This window comes from Theobroma cacao, chromosome 1 (genome assembly GCF_053813885.1).
Source record: "Theobroma cacao isolate CCN51 chromosome 1, ASM5381388v1, whole genome shotgun sequence".
NCBI classification, from domain to species: Eukaryota; Viridiplantae; Streptophyta; class Magnoliopsida; order Malvales; family Malvaceae; genus Theobroma; species Theobroma cacao.
Genome location: NC_142639.1, coordinates 11,800,720 through 11,818,858, shown reverse-complemented (window position 1 = coordinate 11,818,858; position 18,139 = coordinate 11,800,720). Strand labels below are relative to the sequence as shown.

The 18,139-nt window shown below is 34.1% G+C and overlaps 3 protein-coding genes and 1 pseudogene across 3 annotated transcripts; all 4 read left to right on the top strand.

Annotated features, from left to right (window-relative positions):
• Nucleotides 1-2,048: 2,048 nt before the first annotated feature.
• LOC18612323 (zinc transporter 3-like) lies at nt 2,049-3,619 on the top strand. The gene is made up of 2 exons (XM_007049066.3): nt 2,049-2,994; nt 3,204-3,619. Exons 1-2 carry the CDS (start codon nt 2,764-2,766, stop codon nt 3,324-3,326), a joined length of 354 nt encoding a protein of 117 aa, XP_007049128.3. The 5' UTR covers nt 2,049-2,763; the 3' UTR covers nt 3,327-3,619.
• Nucleotides 3,620-4,625: 1,006 nt separating this feature from the next.
• On the top strand, nt 4,626-5,587 carry LOC18612322 (small ribosomal subunit protein eS27y-like). The gene is made up of 4 exons (XM_007049065.3): nt 4,626-4,764; nt 4,909-5,010; nt 5,109-5,137; nt 5,232-5,587. Exons 1-4 carry the CDS (start codon nt 4,762-4,764, stop codon nt 5,356-5,358), a joined length of 261 nt encoding a protein of 86 aa, XP_007049127.1. The 5' UTR covers nt 4,626-4,761; the 3' UTR covers nt 5,359-5,587.
• A 4,360-nt stretch (nt 5,588-9,947) lies between these two features.
• On the top strand, nt 9,948-12,547 carry LOC18612321 (RNAse II-like 1). The gene is made up of 3 exons (XM_007049064.3): nt 9,948-10,522; nt 11,590-11,736; nt 12,025-12,547. Exons 1-3 carry the CDS (start codon nt 10,064-10,066, stop codon nt 12,322-12,324), a joined length of 906 nt encoding a protein of 301 aa, XP_007049126.3. The 5' UTR covers nt 9,948-10,063; the 3' UTR covers nt 12,325-12,547.
• A 624-nt stretch (nt 12,548-13,171) lies between these two features.
• Nucleotides 13,172-16,199, top strand: LOC18612320 (polygalacturonase-like; annotated as a pseudogene).
• Nucleotides 16,200-18,139: the final 1,940 nt, after the last annotated feature.

The window sequence follows — 18,139 nt, the reverse complement described above, 5'->3', positions numbered from 1 at the left end:
AGTATTTTATTTTATTATTTTTAATATATAAAAATAGGATCAAGCATATGATTATTTTCTATTTTGAACTTATTCAAATAATGAACATTGATTTATGAATACTTTGATTTATTCATATGATGAACAATATTTTATGAATGTTTTAGTTTATTGACGAGCATTGATTTATCAATGAAATGAAATTTTGATTACTTTTAAAAATGTTTTAAGAGTTATGAAATAACTTTTGAAAAGTGAAATGATTGACCCTGAAACTAGTTCTACAGCTTTGCTAATAGATTATAGTATTTAACACACGATTCTTCTAACAAGTTATAGTAATTAGCATACGACCTACTAATGGGTACAGTAATCAGCATAGAGTGTTACTAATTAATTATAATAGGTAATAATGATCATGAAAATGATTTATTAATAATTAATAATTCCAAATTCATATTCAAGAAGTGTTTATAATTCTGAACAGGGGATTTTGTGTTCCCACCATGGGAATCTGAGAAAGAGCCACCAATGGAAGGGCAGGAATCCATAATCATTAAAAGTCCTTAGGACTCTAGCTCAACTTGCCATGTATATGCATAACGACTTCCACTACTACGTTTTATCCGCTAGCTATTAACCACTGCGCGAAAAGAATGGGAAAAAAAAACGAAAGCTCACTGAGGAAAGTCAAGTCGACACCCAGGGAATTATTCAAGTGATGACAATTGAAGCCACCATATTTAACGAAGCATAAAGTTATACATGACTGCAGTAGCTGTGCAAGTGCAAGTAGCTGACAGGTACAAAAAGAATAGTGCGTGGGCACTTGTCAAAATTGTCTACATCCAATCTTATCTCTACATTCATCCCACTCTTGCATTCGTCCATGGTATCCAAAGTTGGTCGTTGGGTTAATGAGAAGTGAAAAAAGAAGGGTTCATGCTAACTCCTGCGCTTTATAGCTTGTCTTGAGATAGTTTTCGATACTTCTAAGTCTCACTTGAAGGTGGAAGTATTGGAAGATGCCAAGAAAGCTTGAGTTAGGAATAGGTGGAAAAGAAATTAAATATACTATATTCATCCTTTTTAATATATGTTGCGTTAGTGGTTGCAAAATGTGATAGCTTAATTATTAGGTAGCATACATGAATGAAAATGCAAAGGAATCATTTGTTCTCTTACTGGTTAACAGGAGATGGAAGTGAACCCAGTTGCTTTGTCATCAACAATTAAGTATAAAAGACATTTCGCTTATTGGTGCCCCACTAAATCTTTAGAATATGAATTTGAGATTAAGGTCAAAGTATTAAAATCGACGCAACATTCTTCTTAAAAGAAAAACTCTAGAACAATTAAAGATTTTCAGTTGCTTTACTAGTTACTTAAATTTGGCTTGTCCACTATCAACTTCAACTTTAAATATTTAACTAGATTTTTTATAAAAAATATACGTAATTTTATTACTTTGAATCATATAATTCAAATAACTCTGAACTTTAAAAAGTACATAAAGAGCCTGTTTGGCTTAAATTTTTTCTAATTTAAAAATTATTATGAAGCTCTTATGAAAAATAATAATTTTTAAAATTAAGTTAAAATTATTTGATAAATTTTTTTTATAAATTCTTTTTTATAAGTTATAATTTTGATTAAAATTATCATAAAGGGTATTTTTTTAGAAAGTAATATTGTAATTATATTTAACAGATGAAGATATTTTTGAAACAAAAATAAAAATTTTTTTATATTTTTAAAAGAAGAGAAGAAAAAGCTCCTCACAGGAGCTTTTTCAAAAACTCTTTTTTTAAAAAAAATTTATTATTTAAAAAAATATTAAATAGATTAAAAAAAAGTAAGACCAAACAAGTACAAAGTAAAACACAAAAAAAAAACCCAATACCAATAGGGCCCAATTTGGAGATAATTGGGACAAGTTGGAGTCATAAACAAAGCTCAGCCCAAGCTCGCAATTGTAGAACCAGCCGAGAGAATCAATGACATCCCTACAGCTCTTGTCAAGACATCTAATTCAATACGGAATTCCTGTCGGAATGAAAACAAATTAATCTTGTGAGGACACTAAAGCAAACTAAACACCCCCCTAACCGCTAAAACTGCTCACACCTTATACCTTGATTCACCAAAGCAAACTAAACACTGCCTAACTGCTCACACGCTAAATCCAATACCACCTCCCTCACTCCTATCTCATCATTTCTTTCACGCCAAACGTGTTTGTTTTTCCAAGCAGTTGAGCTTAATGGAATTTTTGCTTAATATTATTTATGAAGAACCTTCCTGAATTGCCAGAAGATGAAGAAGAATCTCACTCTGAAGAGCATTCATCCCTCCTGCGTTTCCTTGCAAAATTCCTAACCTTTCTAGCCACCCTATCTACATTATATTGCTCATGACACATTAAACACACATCACAGAGAGAAGAACCTCACAAAATCTCATGAGCCACCTAATTCCCCACTTCCCCTCTCCTCAAACCCGCCAGACCTTGGGGACGAATGCTGCCTAAAGATAAAAACAACAGCCCCTTAACAGTAGTTCGTTCCCAAATACTGATCCGAGGCTAGAGCAAAAATCACGCACACGAACCCAAGCCCCTCACCATAATCTGTCTGATTAAATCCCTATCCCCTCTCCAAATTTTCTTTCAGTCCAGTTTCCACCTAGATTCCCAAGGGGATTCATGAAAAAGAAAACAGATTAACATTTCCTTGTCTCAATGAAAATCCTTGAGGGAACTTTACGTTCTCCGGATTGGTGGCTATGGCTTCTGCGATTGCTACATTGATGGTTGATGTATTTACTACTTCTCACTATACCAAGTCTCACTCTAGTAAGAACCAACAGATTGACGGCGATGGAGAGAAAACAGGGGAACATGAAAGGCACGTGCATATTCATACTCATGCAACTCATGGCCATGCTCAGGGCTCAGTTTCTTTGGTTGATCACTCCGGTTCATTTGAGCTTCTTCGACACCGAGTAGTCTCTCAGGTAATTTTTGTATAAACTAAGGATGTCTAAGTTTTTCCTGTTTAGTAAATCATATTGCAGAAAATTGGTGGAAGTAATTTTAAATTCTTTTCTTTAGCTTAAGGCTTAAGATATGAATGGTCATCAGACTGATATTTGATCAAATTTCAATACATAGAAATTAATTTGACATTATTAGTATTAATTTTGATAATTTATATGTTTTGTAGGTTTTGGAGTTGCGAATTTTGGTTCACTCTGTGATAGCCACAGAGCTGCATTTCTTGCTGTATGTTGATGTAGGCATGGAATCCACCATTAAAGTCACTGTCGCAAGTCAGTATTGCAGATAACATTGCCAGAAACTCTGTGAAGGAAACTTGTGCCATGGGTTCTCTTTCAAGCAACTAGACGAATAACATGTCGAAGGAAGCCCGTAGGATGTGCCTAAAACCTGTTGCTAGAATGATACCAGCAGCAAAGCACTTGACGATTACAAACAATTTTCCATTGTCGTGAAGAGCTGGGATTGAACGTGTGAATAGCTAGTTCTAATAGTAGTTGCTTGTTTCCTATTATTCTTTTGTCATTCAACTTTTCCGTATTAGTCTATATCTCTCTATATATATAAAACTACCACCACAGTCCATAGACGTTATTGCTGGCAGTTTATTTCACCAATCTCTCTCGTTATCAACACAAAATTTCTATTGCTTAGCCCCATGGGTCAAAAATCCCAAACCATTATCTTCATTCTCTGAAATGGTTCGAAATCTGAGAAGGGAGGACAAAAATAATGATAATTGCGAATATGAATTTAAAAAAAAATTATGTGTCATGTTTTTAATTAAAAATATTATTTATTAATATAACATGTTCTTTGAACCAGATTGAATCGGATATTCTAGGCTTTTAATATCCTATCCAAAGCCTAACTCTTTATTTATTAAATTTGTTTTTTTAGTTTTTTTTTAATTAGAAAACACACATACATCCATTTTATTTTTATTATTTTAATCATAATCCCCTTATTATTAGACTCTTTTTAAAGTAAATAATCAGTTCTTATCCATTTCCTTTCCATAGATCTTTGAACTCTTTTTAAGATCAATTTTAATGTTTAGTAACTAGCTAAAACCTTAATTAATTTCAATCCAAGTAGCAAAGCTATTCTTAATTGAAATGTGGAATTGTTTTTTAATGTTCAAGGTTGAACTATATTTGTTCTTAGAATAAAAAACCCACCATTAGTCAATGACTTTAAGTAAACTATTTAGAATTGTTAAAGAAATGAATTTTTTTCTTAAGTTTTTAATTTCTACGAACATTTTTTATTTATTTTAAACTCAAAATGAGACATATTTTTTGTTTTAAAATAATCTCCTTTTTTATTATTTTTTTTGAAATTTCAGAAATCTGTCAAACAAATATATAACACTTAATTATGCTAATTTAACACTAAAAAAAAGTTAAACTGATGCACTATAATAAAACTCCCTTAAGTTTGAATTACTCAAGAAATACGAGTTTCAAATATCGATCGCAACACTCCTAGCCAATTAAATACACAATAATAATATTTCCTTAAATGGAATTCAAAAATTTATTAATTTGTTTCATTAACAAACATCTTAGCTCCTTCAAATTATAATCCACGTCTTGGTACTAAAAGTCCAACAAAAGGCCCAAGAAACGAAACCCTAAAATCCTTCTAAGCTCTTTCTCTCTTCAAAGGTTTAACTCCTCAGCTTCAAGACCCTAGCGGCGCATCTCCTCTCCACTGCGACCATGGTAATCTCAAAGCCGCTCATCTTTTCCTCTTACACTCCACGTTCGATATCAGCGATTCAGTTCGCGTTACTTCATTTTCAGGCTTTGTTCGTATTTTTTCTTGTTATGTTTAACCGTTATAATCTTATTTGGGCTGTTGTTTAGGTTCTCCAAAACGACATTGATTTGTTGAATCCTCCAGTGGAGCTTGAGAAGAAGAAGCACAAGCTCAAGCGTCTCGTTCAGTCTCCCAATTCCTTCTTCATGGTAATATATATTGGTATTTAACCTTTTTTTCCTTATTTTCGTATCATGATTTGTTGTACATGGTGGATTAAGTTGGTTTGGTTTTGCTCTCTTTGAAGGATGTTAAATGTCAAGGCTGCTTCAACATGTAAGTTTAAATTGGATTTTAGATTTATAGTTTTAAATATATAATTATTAATATATTTCATTTTTTAATTTGTGTGTTTGTACTCTTTTTGCAGAACGACCGTATTTAGCCACTCTCAAACTGTGGTGGTGTGTGGTAACTGCCAGACGGTTCTATGCCAGCCTACTGGTGGTAGAGCTAGACTCACCGAGGGATGCTCTTTTAGGAAAAAGGGTGATTAAATCTGATGGCTATGATTGGAAGAAGAGTTTTGTATGTTCCCATTCTGGGTATCTTTTTGATGTGTTAAAATGTCTTAATTTTAGTAGCAACATCAAGGATTTAGAAAGACTATTTGTTATTGTTCCTAATTTAGTGGATGGTTTTGTTTTAATGAATGTTTTGAGTTGATTTTGATTGGTTTTCTGGTCTTGATATAAATATAAGTATCTTTGTTGGCTCTGGTTAGAATTTACTTGTTCCGATTTGATGCTTCTAATTATAAAGACTTTGGATTGGAATAACTAATTTTGATGTTGTATCGAAGCTGTGATTGTTTGGGCAGTTTGTATGATTGATAGGTGGTGGAGATATGGGATGGTTAAGAGAATAAAGTTACTGATTGTGTAGATTGCATCATTGTTTTAGTTTAAATTCACATGCCATTCAAGTGTGATACACTGGAGCGCAAAATTTATTTGGCCATAGTGATAGCTTAGTACGTCTTTGAACCTTGTTTGTATTAGCTGATTGCTGTATGATAAAAAGCGTACAGAAAAAACTCCACATTTAGATAGATTTTGTAATTCTTTGTCACTGCAGTTTACATCACGATCTCTATGCCATTAATAAAGCCTGCTTCTGTTTTTCCTATTTAATATGCGGGCACTACATAGTTCATGCTAGAAGTTACTAATGATTTATACTGCAAATCTGAGGGTGTTTTTGCATTTTATATTATTCTATTTGACTCCGTTTAGTGAGATGACATGAGTTATTGGTAACTGGGAGAGTTGTAGTGGAGCATGAATGTAGTAGCAAACTGCATGTATCTCCGCCATGTTTGTTATGAGTTTTTCCATGGGAGGGGTCGTGTTATGCTAGTTGTTGATGTTTGATTGCATTTGATGTAATTTATAATAACTCTAATGGATGCCTCGGTTATATGTAATTAGTGAACTGTTTAAGCAAGTTTTTAGTGTTTCTGGTTATCGCACATTAGTTGCAGAATTGCGTCAGGGCTGAGCTTCTAAAATGACGGTGCAGTCCACCAGCTGCACTGTATCATGTTGAGACAAATTTTGTAAAAGAATGGGTTACATCCTTTTAGATTGCGATGATGAATAAGTTGCTAACTAATAATTTCACTGGTGTGGAACTGAAGTCACCATAACTTTATAGTTAATGTTTGACATGAGTCCGCCAATTATTAATTTGCCTGCAAATGTGGCTACCGTGTGAAACTCAGGGCACGATACTAGGACTAGTTAAGATGATTGCAAATGGCTTACTTGGGTAGAGTTAAGCTGTTGCGAGTATGTAGCTTTGTTATCTACACCAGCTCTTTGTCCGGAAGTTAAGCTAAAGTAGCTGCAACATGAACTAGATTTGATGAACAAAGAACAACCTCGGGAACATGATGAACTTTGAGGAGCCTGAACAGAAGTTTTGCAGATGCGCTAGAGGATTAGGACTCCATAACTAATCTATTCTTAGAAGGCTTCTCAGTGTAATTTTAGAAATGAAGAGATGTAGAATGTGGCCTTTTCGAGCTGGCTGGCTGAAGACTTTCAAGCAAGATCTGAGATGGCCTCCTGAAATTTTTTTTTTCAAAAAAAGTGGAACTACTGTTATAAAAAGAGTGAGCAAGTTTTAAGTAAATCTGACGGTGGGCTCTCTGGGGCGGTCCAAATCTGTCAATGGACTTGTCATTTTTAATTATAAAACAAAAAAAAATTAAATTAATATTTTAGATATTGTACTTTACAACCAAGCTAGAACAACAGCCCTGTGGGAATCGAGATTTAAGAGTTATATATATCCATTAAGCTCTAATAATAAGTTAAGCAGGAAATTTTTGACAGATTCTTTTTCATTTTTATTGTCAATAGAAGAAATATATTACACTAAGTTTTTTTATCTACATCAGGAAACCAAAAATCAAGTAGTTGGTGTAATCGAGGCATAGATAACACATCTCATGGATATATGACTTTTTTAATCTTGGTATTATGCACAAGCATTTATATATAATGCATTAATAATATATAATTTTTATATATTATCAGATCATTATAAAATGACATCTAACTATGGAAGCAAAGTTGGCACGTAAAATATTACTTAAGTTTTGTTATTACAGAATAAGGGTGCGGGTCTATGTGTTTCATTTTTCCTTTTCAGTTGATTATAAAGAATTGTAAGTTACAGTAATTGTCATTTTCCGTCATCCAATTGAGTTGATTGCTTTCCACATGTGATGAACAAGAAAAAAAAGAAAGAAAAGGCAATAAAGGCTGCAATTCAGCGCTGTACCACCATAGGCATATAGTAGTAATTCTTGGGGCGCAAGAACGAATGTTGTTGGTAGTTTGGTACATTGAACACATCAGCCTGCCAAAGCCTAAGGATGGATCCAACTAACTTGCCGACCCCCCCTGCTATGTGTGTTCATCGTGATGGGCCCTTTCCATGTAAGTTCATATCAGATCATTTCTTTCTTTCAGACAAATAATTTTAAAAGCAGATGAAATCCAGAACAAGCACCAAAGGTCTCACGACTCTCTTGTTTTTAAGGGAAAAAAGGTGACTTTTTTGTCCTTGGATTCTTGGCCTTCATACTCCGTCCAAAACTTTTAAGGCGTGTCAAAACTCTAACAAACCCACTTTTGCTCTTTGTCTTTTTTTTTTTTTAATTAAAGGGATACTAAAGTCCATACATTTTTGTGAAGTTTTCCAAATCTATGAGCATGCTATGTTTTTCTTTATCTACTAAGGGTTTTAATTCAAAATTTTAAAGTATTTAAAAAAATTCAAATAAACTCTATTTTTTTACTTTATTCAACAAAATTTTTATATTTTTATTTTGTATCAAATAAATTTTAAAAATTAATGATTGACTAATTATTATTAAAATAAAATAAAAGAATAAGAATTTATATGAAATTTCTTGAATAGTTGAAGGACTTTTTAAAACATTATACCTTGATTATGCATTATATTCCCAAGTTACGCCCCTTACAAAATTAAAAGAGATATTAATAAAGGGTTAATCATATATATAATATTAAATTATTGGCTTGATGAAACAATTTCTTAGTGTTGTATATATGACTATTTTTATGTGATTTTTTTTCATTAAATAGATACACGAATCTATCATTAAATTAAGTATTTAAATATTATTTCAACTTTCAAATAAAAAAATTCCACTAGCTAGCCTTTTTTTAACTTAAATTGTTAAAAGCAAGAAACGAAAACAAAAATTGTACAAACCATTTTGTCCACCCATGCTTAGTTTGCTATAAATTTAGACGGAGTAGGATAAATTGTGAAGGATGGGAATTACAATGATTAATATAATTTATGGTGGAAGTGGTGATGAGAAAAAATTAAGAAGATAAAATAATAATAAAATACATATATATATATATATATAGATACTTTCTTTTTTTTTTATGCAAGGCATAAGTAATGCCTTGGAAATATTTTTGTAATTTTGGATAAGTTTATATGAATACAGTTGGGTAATCGGAATGTGCCAAACTTTCCATCATCTTTCTGATCTCAAAAGCAACTTTCAAGGCTCCAATGAACCCATTGTTTTGCCCACCCACATGGAAATAAAGCGGTCTTCTCCTCACTGGCTGACTTGTATTGCGCCAATGCTTGTACCGCACGAACAAGGCGTTTTGACCTCATTATTAAATTCGGGGTTCCTTGTAGGCTATAGCTCTTGGCTTTGCTAAAAGCCCTAACAAAACGTAACCAATTTGTATTGAGGTATGCTTTTGGCAGCATTTTTCATGCATTACTACCTTTTTTTTATGATTGCTTACCACACAAAATGAAATATATAAAATAATCAAATAAGACTTTATTTAATTGTAAATAAGGAAAGTTATAGTTTATTATGAATTTAGCATATTAATTGTCTAAAACTAAATATGCTAACTTAATAATTCAATATAGATTTATTATTATTATTATTATTTACAATACATGGAAGTATACTAAGATAAATACGTTGATTCACTTGAGAAATATTTGAACAACATCGTGAAAATAGTTACATAAAAGTTACCATGTAAAAAATTTTCTAATTTTATCCTCAGTATATAAAAAGATCAATTCTGAAGTTTATTATTAGTTTACAAGTTATTATATATCTTATAAACAATTAAACACATATCTAATAACAACATTCAAGACTTGACTTATTGGTAATTAAATTAAAGGAGGGATAACATTATCCAAGACCAAAAACCATTTTTTTTAATCTTACTTTAGATTTTTTTCATGTACACCAAAAAGTAAAAATATATATATATATATTTTAAGAAAAATAATAATAGTATAAGATTAAACGGAAATGAAGGCGGTGCAAAATGTTGAAAAGGAAAAGGGTCAACCTTTTGTTTCTCTTTTCACAGACGTTTTGCCAACGGTATCTTTCCATAAACTTTGCTTTTCATAAACTGAAAACCCCGAAACCCTCGTTATGACCTCTATCTTCTTTTTCTAACATGTACTGTACGGCAATTAAAAAATATTTATCAACCAAAAAACGAGAATATTATCTTTTAGAACTCTCCTGTCCTAGTCCCAGTGCTAGTTGCTTGTTTTCTATTATTCTCTTCTCATTCAACTTCTCCGAATTAGTCTATGTATATCTCTCTCTATATATAATACTTCTACCATAGTTCATAGCCATTATGTTTTTGGTACATGCAGTCCATAGACATTATTATTAGCAGTTTTATTTCTCCAAACCCCTCCCCTTTGTATTTTACCATGACCGCCATGGATACCCTAGAGGAGGAAGCACTCGACCGACTACAAATGGAGTCAGCGGTCGAGTCAGCCCAGATAGACTCGTTGCCGAGTCTGGATGAGGTGGAGGACATTCTGGGCTACCAGTTTAACAACAAAGGCTTGTTAGAGGAAGCTTTCACACATGCTTCTCTAGGAAAGAGCTTCTCCAGCGAGCGGCTAGAGTACGTGGGTGACTCTGTGCTTAACCTGCTCTTCACCAAACAGCAGTACTTCGAGTACCCTGATTTGCCACCGGGGGCTTTGACCAGGCTCCGAGCCGCTAATGTCGACACCGAAAAACTCGCGCGCGTTGCCTATAAGCATGGACTGCACCGTTATTTACGCCACAAGAAACCTCTTCTTGCGGAACAAGTAAGCGACAAAAAGACATTTTTTTTGTTTATTTTTTCTTTTTTAATGAAGAGATAATACACTCTTATAGAGATAATTTTTTAAGAGATATATCATCTAAGAATTCAGACTTTTTTTTTTTTTTGGCTCTTGAGTTTGATTAATCAAAAGGGGTAATGAATGGTTGGGTAAGGTCAATGCTGAACGGTTAGACGGTGATGATTCTGGTGGCGTAATAATGTTTTAGTTGTTGAAATCTTCTTGGACAGTGATGTTTCTAGTTTTTAGATTTGGTGTGAGTTGACTTCTTCCAATCTAATAGAAAACTTGAGAGATTCACATTTTTCACTTGAATTCAGTTTCAATGGTTTGTCCAACTTGGGTTAAACTTCCCAAAAGAATCACTGCCAGTAGAAAAGAGTTTCAGTTTTGATCAAGCAAGGATTAGACAGACTCTAAATTTTTTATTCTCTCCTCAATCTTAAATCTTCACTTTGAATTAACAATCATAATAACGGTTAAACCAAATTTAATTAAGCTAATCTCTTCTGTTGAAGCCTTTTTTAATATATTTTTACTAATGCATTTATCATTACTATTTATATGCACATATATAAGGCTGAATATTAGTTGGAAAAACAATGAAGGGAAATTGAACTAAATAACTTTCCTGGACAACAAAAAGGGGCCTTTTGTTGAAATATTGAATCTGTAATTTTCATTGCCTGTGGAATATTGTAGAATAAAAGGTAGCTTTTGTTTATTACAAGTTGGAGCATAGTTGGCCAAAGACTAGGTCTAGGTCTATGTTTGATATATACACTAAATACTAGACCTGCCAGGATACAAGATCATCGATCGATTTGTTGTCTTTATGCTGAAAAGGTTTTGTGCCTTAGCTCTAAACGATGATAATTAGAATTTGTCAGTAGAGGCATTCGTTACTGGTTTGTCTTCAACTCCCCAAAAGGCATCTTCTCCTTTTTGGGTCATTTGCCAGAAATATTGTATAATAGTGTATGATGCCATGCTTCCTTTTTTCTCAAGCTCTCAATCTAACGACGTTTGCAACATCTTAACACGTACAGATTCGACAATTTTCTAAAGAAATACAGCGCTATCCCCTGCGTTCTAATGGACTCGTTGACGTGCCAAAGGCGTTAGCCGATCTTGTCGAAGCCTCGATTGGGGCCGTTTTCATTGACAGCAATTCCTCCATTGATACTGTTCGGACGGTAACCATACATTTCTCCGCAACTTCTCCTCGCTTTTAATATAATATCTCTTTAACTCCAAGGTTCTAAAAACTACAAACAAACGACGACCACAATGTTAAAGGTGAAACGATCCCATAGTCCAACTATTCAATTACTTGTAAATAATAATAAATCTTCTCTTTTTGGACCTTGTATTATGCAGTCAAATGCAACAATTAAGATCAAACATAGTTACCGTAGCAATGTGTAATGGGACGAACAATTTTCATTAGAACACCGTACCATGAAAAAAATTGTTTTGGATAGGTATTCAAGGATTTGCTGGAGCCCGTAATCAGGCGTGAAAACCTCGAGATACACCCTGTGACGCAGCTGTATGAAGTGTGCCAGAAGAGGAATTTGAAAGTGAAGTTTGTAGATTTATGGCAAGAAAGCACTGCTTTTGATGTCTTCGTAGATGACCGACTTGTGGGAAGAGGCTCATGTAGTCTCAAGAAGGAAATTGCACATAACAGGGCTGCCAAAGATGCTTTGGACAACATTCGCAGGATCTTGGATGAAAAGGATAATTCTCGGAATTTGGGGGTATGCTCTGCCCATCGTTGATGGGGATCCCACCTCGAGTTTTTTTTTATTCTTCTTCTCAAGGCACAGTCAAGTGCCATTCTACTGTTGGGTGGTGCTGTGTCTAAGGCTGACGCTGTGATGTTGTTTTTATGCCGGTTAGAGTCTGCAGCTTATTTGTTCACGGCCGTAGATTTATTTCGGCATTTTTGTAATTGGCGTTTCAAAATAATAAAAAAAAAGGATAATGCTGAAGAAAAACAAACTCTATGACTTGATATATATTAATTTTTAATTGATGGAATTATAATGTAAATTCACACATTTTGTGGATTTCTGAAAGGAGCATGTCACTATGAGGAAAAGCTTACTAGTACTCTTAATTTGTTCTCTCTTTGTTTCTTTGTTCTTTTATTAAATAGATATGCCGGCAGGATCGGCATGGATTTTTTTGAAATCTTATCAAACATAATATAAAAGTAAGCTACATGGGATTCAGTAGCTGGAAAGTAAGCTAATGCTATTATGATCCAACATATCACTATGTAATAGATAAAGGATAATGTTTTTTTTTTAAAGAAAAGATAAAGGATAATGCTGTGTATATACAGTAATTAGTACTGATACTAGACCTATTTACCTTCTTAGTTTTTAACAAACGAATTGGCCTTACTCCTGCAATTTTTTTTTTATCTTAACTAAATTTGAACCTTGGAAATCCTTAACCAAGCATTTGATTAAATTAGCTAATAACTGGCTGGGGATTTTAAGTGGTACTAAGCTTTTGAGTTACACTATAAGATGGGTTGAAAGTTGAAACTAAGAAGGAACCACAACAATATTCTTACAAACTATTCAGCGAAAAGAAAGGGAAGAAAAGCATAGAAAGATGGAAATGAGATTGAATATGTTGGCTCTGTCATTGTTACAACTTGTAACGTCTAATGCTGAAGCACAGTCCGATGGTGTTTTTGATGTACTGAAGGACGGTGCGAAGGTAGATGGAAATGCAGATATCAATCAGGCATTGGTGAGTGCTTGGAAAGAGGCCTGTTCTCTAGGAACTCCGAGTATGGTCGTGATTCCAGAAGGGGCATATGTGTTGAGCCAGGTGGCACTGGAAGGCCCTTGTAAAGCTCCCAGGAAGTTCAAGTGAGAGGAAACTTGAAGGCCCCAGCAGATCCTACCAAATTTACAGAGCCTAGTTGGGCTACTTTCCAACGCATTGATCAGAGTGTGAATCATTGCAAGAATCTCTGGTCCGATAACCAAGAGTCTCTTTTCTTGATGATTGTCCTTTCAATGTTGGAAAATTTGCTAAAAATTCAGCGAACCAGAGTCAGCGGACAAAAAAATTCCTAGCTTTTGAGCTTTACAGTTTTGTAGTACCGCTGCTATTGTTGAAATCCACGGTATGGATCACCGCCATTGTTGAAAAAAATCAGATCTTGCTTTCCTTCTTTCATTGTAGGACGATATGGTGTCGGCCAAATTGTTGAAAAACCACTAGCAGGTGAAACTACTGGCACAAGGCACACAGAGATTAGCAATTTTAAGCACGGGCAACAGCAACAGCAAGTCAGCAACTGCCAAAGGAAGATGCACCGGTCAAACAGGAGGGAGCTATCAAGAAGAATGTAGCAGATGTGTCGATCCCTTCGGCTGAAAATTTTAGTGCTGAACAACCTGGCAAGATAGTATGGGAGAACAATCGCTCCGTGCATGCCCTAAGACCAAAGAAGAGAGAGACATAGAGGCACCCTTTGATCTCAATGAGGGTGGTTCACTGGCCGAAGCAAATTCCAAGAGTACAGGAGGGCGTAGCTCGGATTTGGTTCAGGGACAAGCCAGTTCATATGACAAAGTAGTGAATTTAGATTTGACTCTGGCGCAGCCCATTGACTATACTCGCTTTGATCGCTGTGGAAGTGGTTCACTGGCTGCCTTTGGCACTAATCAAGTCACTGGAGAAGCGGATTCCAAGAGCACAGTAAGGAGTCGCTTGAACTTTGTTCAGGGACAACCCAGTCCAATTGGCGAAGCGGTGAATATAGATTTGACTTTGGCATGAAGCACCGTTCTCTTCTATTCTTCTTCTTTTTTTTTTTGTTAATAACCAGAGCATGTTTGGTGTAGAGCCTTTTGTTGGTGCTACTGCTGTTCTCTTTTATAGAAGCTGGCTTGGTGCAGAATTGTTATGTATTAACTCTTTAAGCTGGCTTCTATGCCAAAGGAGTCTTTTACTACTAAGGTATAAGACTCTATATGGCATTCTAACTCTTGCTTTTAATTGTCGAGTTTACAGAGAGTATTATATTAAAAAAAAAAAAACAAAAACAAAACTTCCTCTTGTAAGATCCTAGCTTTCAAAATTCTTTAGCATTTCAAATTTACAACTAACAAACATTACTAGTGCTGCTAACAATTTCATTGCTTCAAATTAATGGACATAACCAAAGATTCAACTTCATCACCTATGCATTGGTCAGGGATATAACGTCACTGGACAGCAAACAATTTCACATTAACCTTTGGTGTGCAAGAACGTTGCTTTCACAAATATCAGTATTTACTCACCTGATGAAAGCCCCAACACGTATGTAATCCATATCCGTCGTTCTAGTGGGATCAATATTACTGACTCAAAAATTGCTACCGACAATGATTGTTGGTGTATTTTAAAATGAAAGGTTATGTTTTTCCAAGGGAGATGCAATCAGTGTTGGTGTAAATGGGGTTATTTGAAATTCAAAAACAACCAGTAAATTTGATTATCTTAAAAAGTATCGTCTTTAACACTTATTTCACCCATATAATTTGATATGCAAAAAGAAAATTATACGAATAATTTTAAAATATTTAACTACGCCTTGTACATACAAGATTAAACCGCTAAACACATATGAAGGTTGTAAAATTATTTGGTCTTAGAGTTTATTTTTTGCAATAAGTAGAATATTATAAGAAATTTGAATACATGTGAGAACTCAAAGTGTTTTGATATTTTTTTTTTGCTAAATTTTCATTCAGTACATAATACTTTTCACCTTCTTTTAGATACAATCTTTTCATTAAAGTATCTTTTTATCCTAAACACATCTTTACATGTTGTAAGATATAACTTTTTGAATAAAGGTATTTTTCAGTAGTTACTTTAAGAAAAAATAACTTTTCATATGATAAAACATAATCTTTGAATCATAATATGAAAATTTTAATTGTTTTATAACTTTTAAATTTAAAAGTGTTTTTTAAATATTATTTTATCAAGAGATATAAGTTTTGATATGAAAAACCATCAAGTCATATTATGTGATATAACTTTTCAATCGAAGTGGTTTGACTGGTGGCGGTAGCCAGCAGATTACCATATGATATAACATGCGGACCCGGTCATGACATCAGTGTTGGAAGTCTTGGAAATTATAAGGACGAATCAGTTGCTAGAATCACTAGTGCAAACTGCACTCTCATCAATACAATGAATGGAGTGAGGGTCAAAACTTGGCCAAACTTCTTTGGAAGGCATTGTCTCTCATATGCATTTTGAGGACATTATTATAATGATTAATTTCAGCAATCCAATTCTTACAGATAAGGATGTTGCCCACACAAGAAGTGCAATGCAAAGGTAAAACATGTCCAGCTCATTAGCACAATAATATTAGTATTATTTGCTTGTATAGTAAATCAAATTAATATATAGTCACTCACATCACATGTCTATGGTGGTTATTTGTCTCATTCTTCAGGCTCCATCGCGTGTCAAGATCAGCGATGTAAGCTTCAAAAACATTCGGGGAACTTCAACAACAACACTTGCAGTGAAACTTGTCTGTGGCAGCGGTTTCCCTTGTGAAAAAGTTATGATTGGTGACATTGATCTTTCTTACACCTACTACACTCGAGTGTTCTAACGTGAGGCCTGTTGTTACTGGCAAACAAAATCCACATCTTGTTAAGATAATTAGACAAATTATTTAGTTGAAGTTATCATATAGTACTATTATCTACTTAGAATATATTATTTTATTAAAGTTATATTCTAAACGGTTAGTTAGTTAGAATTCGATTATAAATAAGATTAGGATTAGTTGTATATAGTACATCTATAATTTTACTTTCTCAAATATAGACTTCAAGTTTTTCTATAACCGATAAAGTTTTGGTCTAGGCCACAAAATGGTAGCCTTAAGTTCAATATGGATGGAGCATCTAGAGGCTACCCTAGTGAATTGGGCATTGAGGGTGTTTTAAAGAATGAGCTAGGAGACACTTTTACCTACTTATTTAAAGATCGGCATTTGTGATTCCAACAAAGTTGAACTAATGGCAGTTAGAGAAATGGCACTCATTTATGTTGCCTTTAGGTGGAATGAAGCTTTCCCCCTTATCCTTGAATGTGACAATAGTAATGTTGTTAAGTGGATATTTACCTCAAATGAAACCTCATGGAGATTGAGACACCTGGTTATCCAAGTTAGCAAATTGCTTGGCAAGATCAAGGAGTGGCAAATTAAGCATGTTTTACAATCAACTTATGGAGCTATTGACACACTTGCAAAAGACAATGTGTAATGTCCAAGCAACCCTCTTTGGATATGCAGTGAGGTTCCTGCTAGTACACATCATGGTGAGACTTTTGGGGTTGATGACCAATAATGAAGGCTCCCATTTTGCTGTTTGTTTTTGAATTATTTGTTTTTTTCTCCCCTATGCCTTGTGTTTTGCCATCTTCAGGTCTGATTCCTTTTAAGCATTGCCATTGTTGTTTTCTAACTATTGTGTTAGCTTCTCTCTTGTGTTCATCTGAGTCATAGGAATTTGTTGTCAACTTGAGTGTTGTTATGTGCATTGATTTTTGCTTTCATCTTGTGTATAGAAGGATTATGACTTTCTTGTATAGAATTGGTTTTGTACAGATGCATTTTTTATCTAATGGGATTTGGTTTGTGGATTCCCTTACTCTAGGAAACTTATGGCTTCCTTAGGTTGGAAGTCCCTTTTGTATGACTTCAAGCCCTTGTACAAAGCATCTTTTTATCTTCAAACTTATAAAGTTTCATTTTCTCTTCTTTTATCTTAACACATCCGCTTGTGGCACCTCTACTTAAAGGAATATCCAAATTGATTTCATCTTAAAATAATGTATATAATTCTATTTTGAGGAAATTGTGAGAAAAATGACCTCGTGATAAGGTGATTTCAGAAATAACCACCCATATAAAGTTATGTTTTTAACCAAAAATAAGCATGAGTAGACCAAAATGCCCTTAAAAACATCGTTTCAAATAAATACTCAGTTGTTTGAGCTATTTGCCTCCCTCCAGAGATAAAATAGAAAAACATAAAAATAAATGCGCTCAGCTGTTTGAGCTCGGTCATATTTCTCTCTCAACTCTGGCAAGTCTCTGTTGAGCACCATCGTCCTCAGCTCTCTCAGATCTTTGAATTATATGAGTTTTGTCAACTCTTTGTTGAGCACCATCGTCATCGAGCTATGGTCTATCTCTCGACATTTGGCCATATTGTTGTAGATTAACAGACCCTATAGTAGATATGACATCAAGGTACCTGTTATTGGGTTTTTTCTGCAACACACTTAAATTTCTAAAACATTTGGTGCAAATTAGAAGATGGATTAGAAACATTGACCAGGGTTGTTACACGTCATGCATCTATAACATGTGTTAGCATTATTTTAGCATGTCACGACTGTTTCTAGTGTATTGTGGGTTAACTAGTTTTTTGGATTGTTAGCGTGTCACGGCTGTTCCTAGCGTGTCGTGGGTTAACTGGATTTATGAGTTTTTGGCTTGTCACTACTGTTCCTGGTGTGTAATGGGTTAACTAGTTT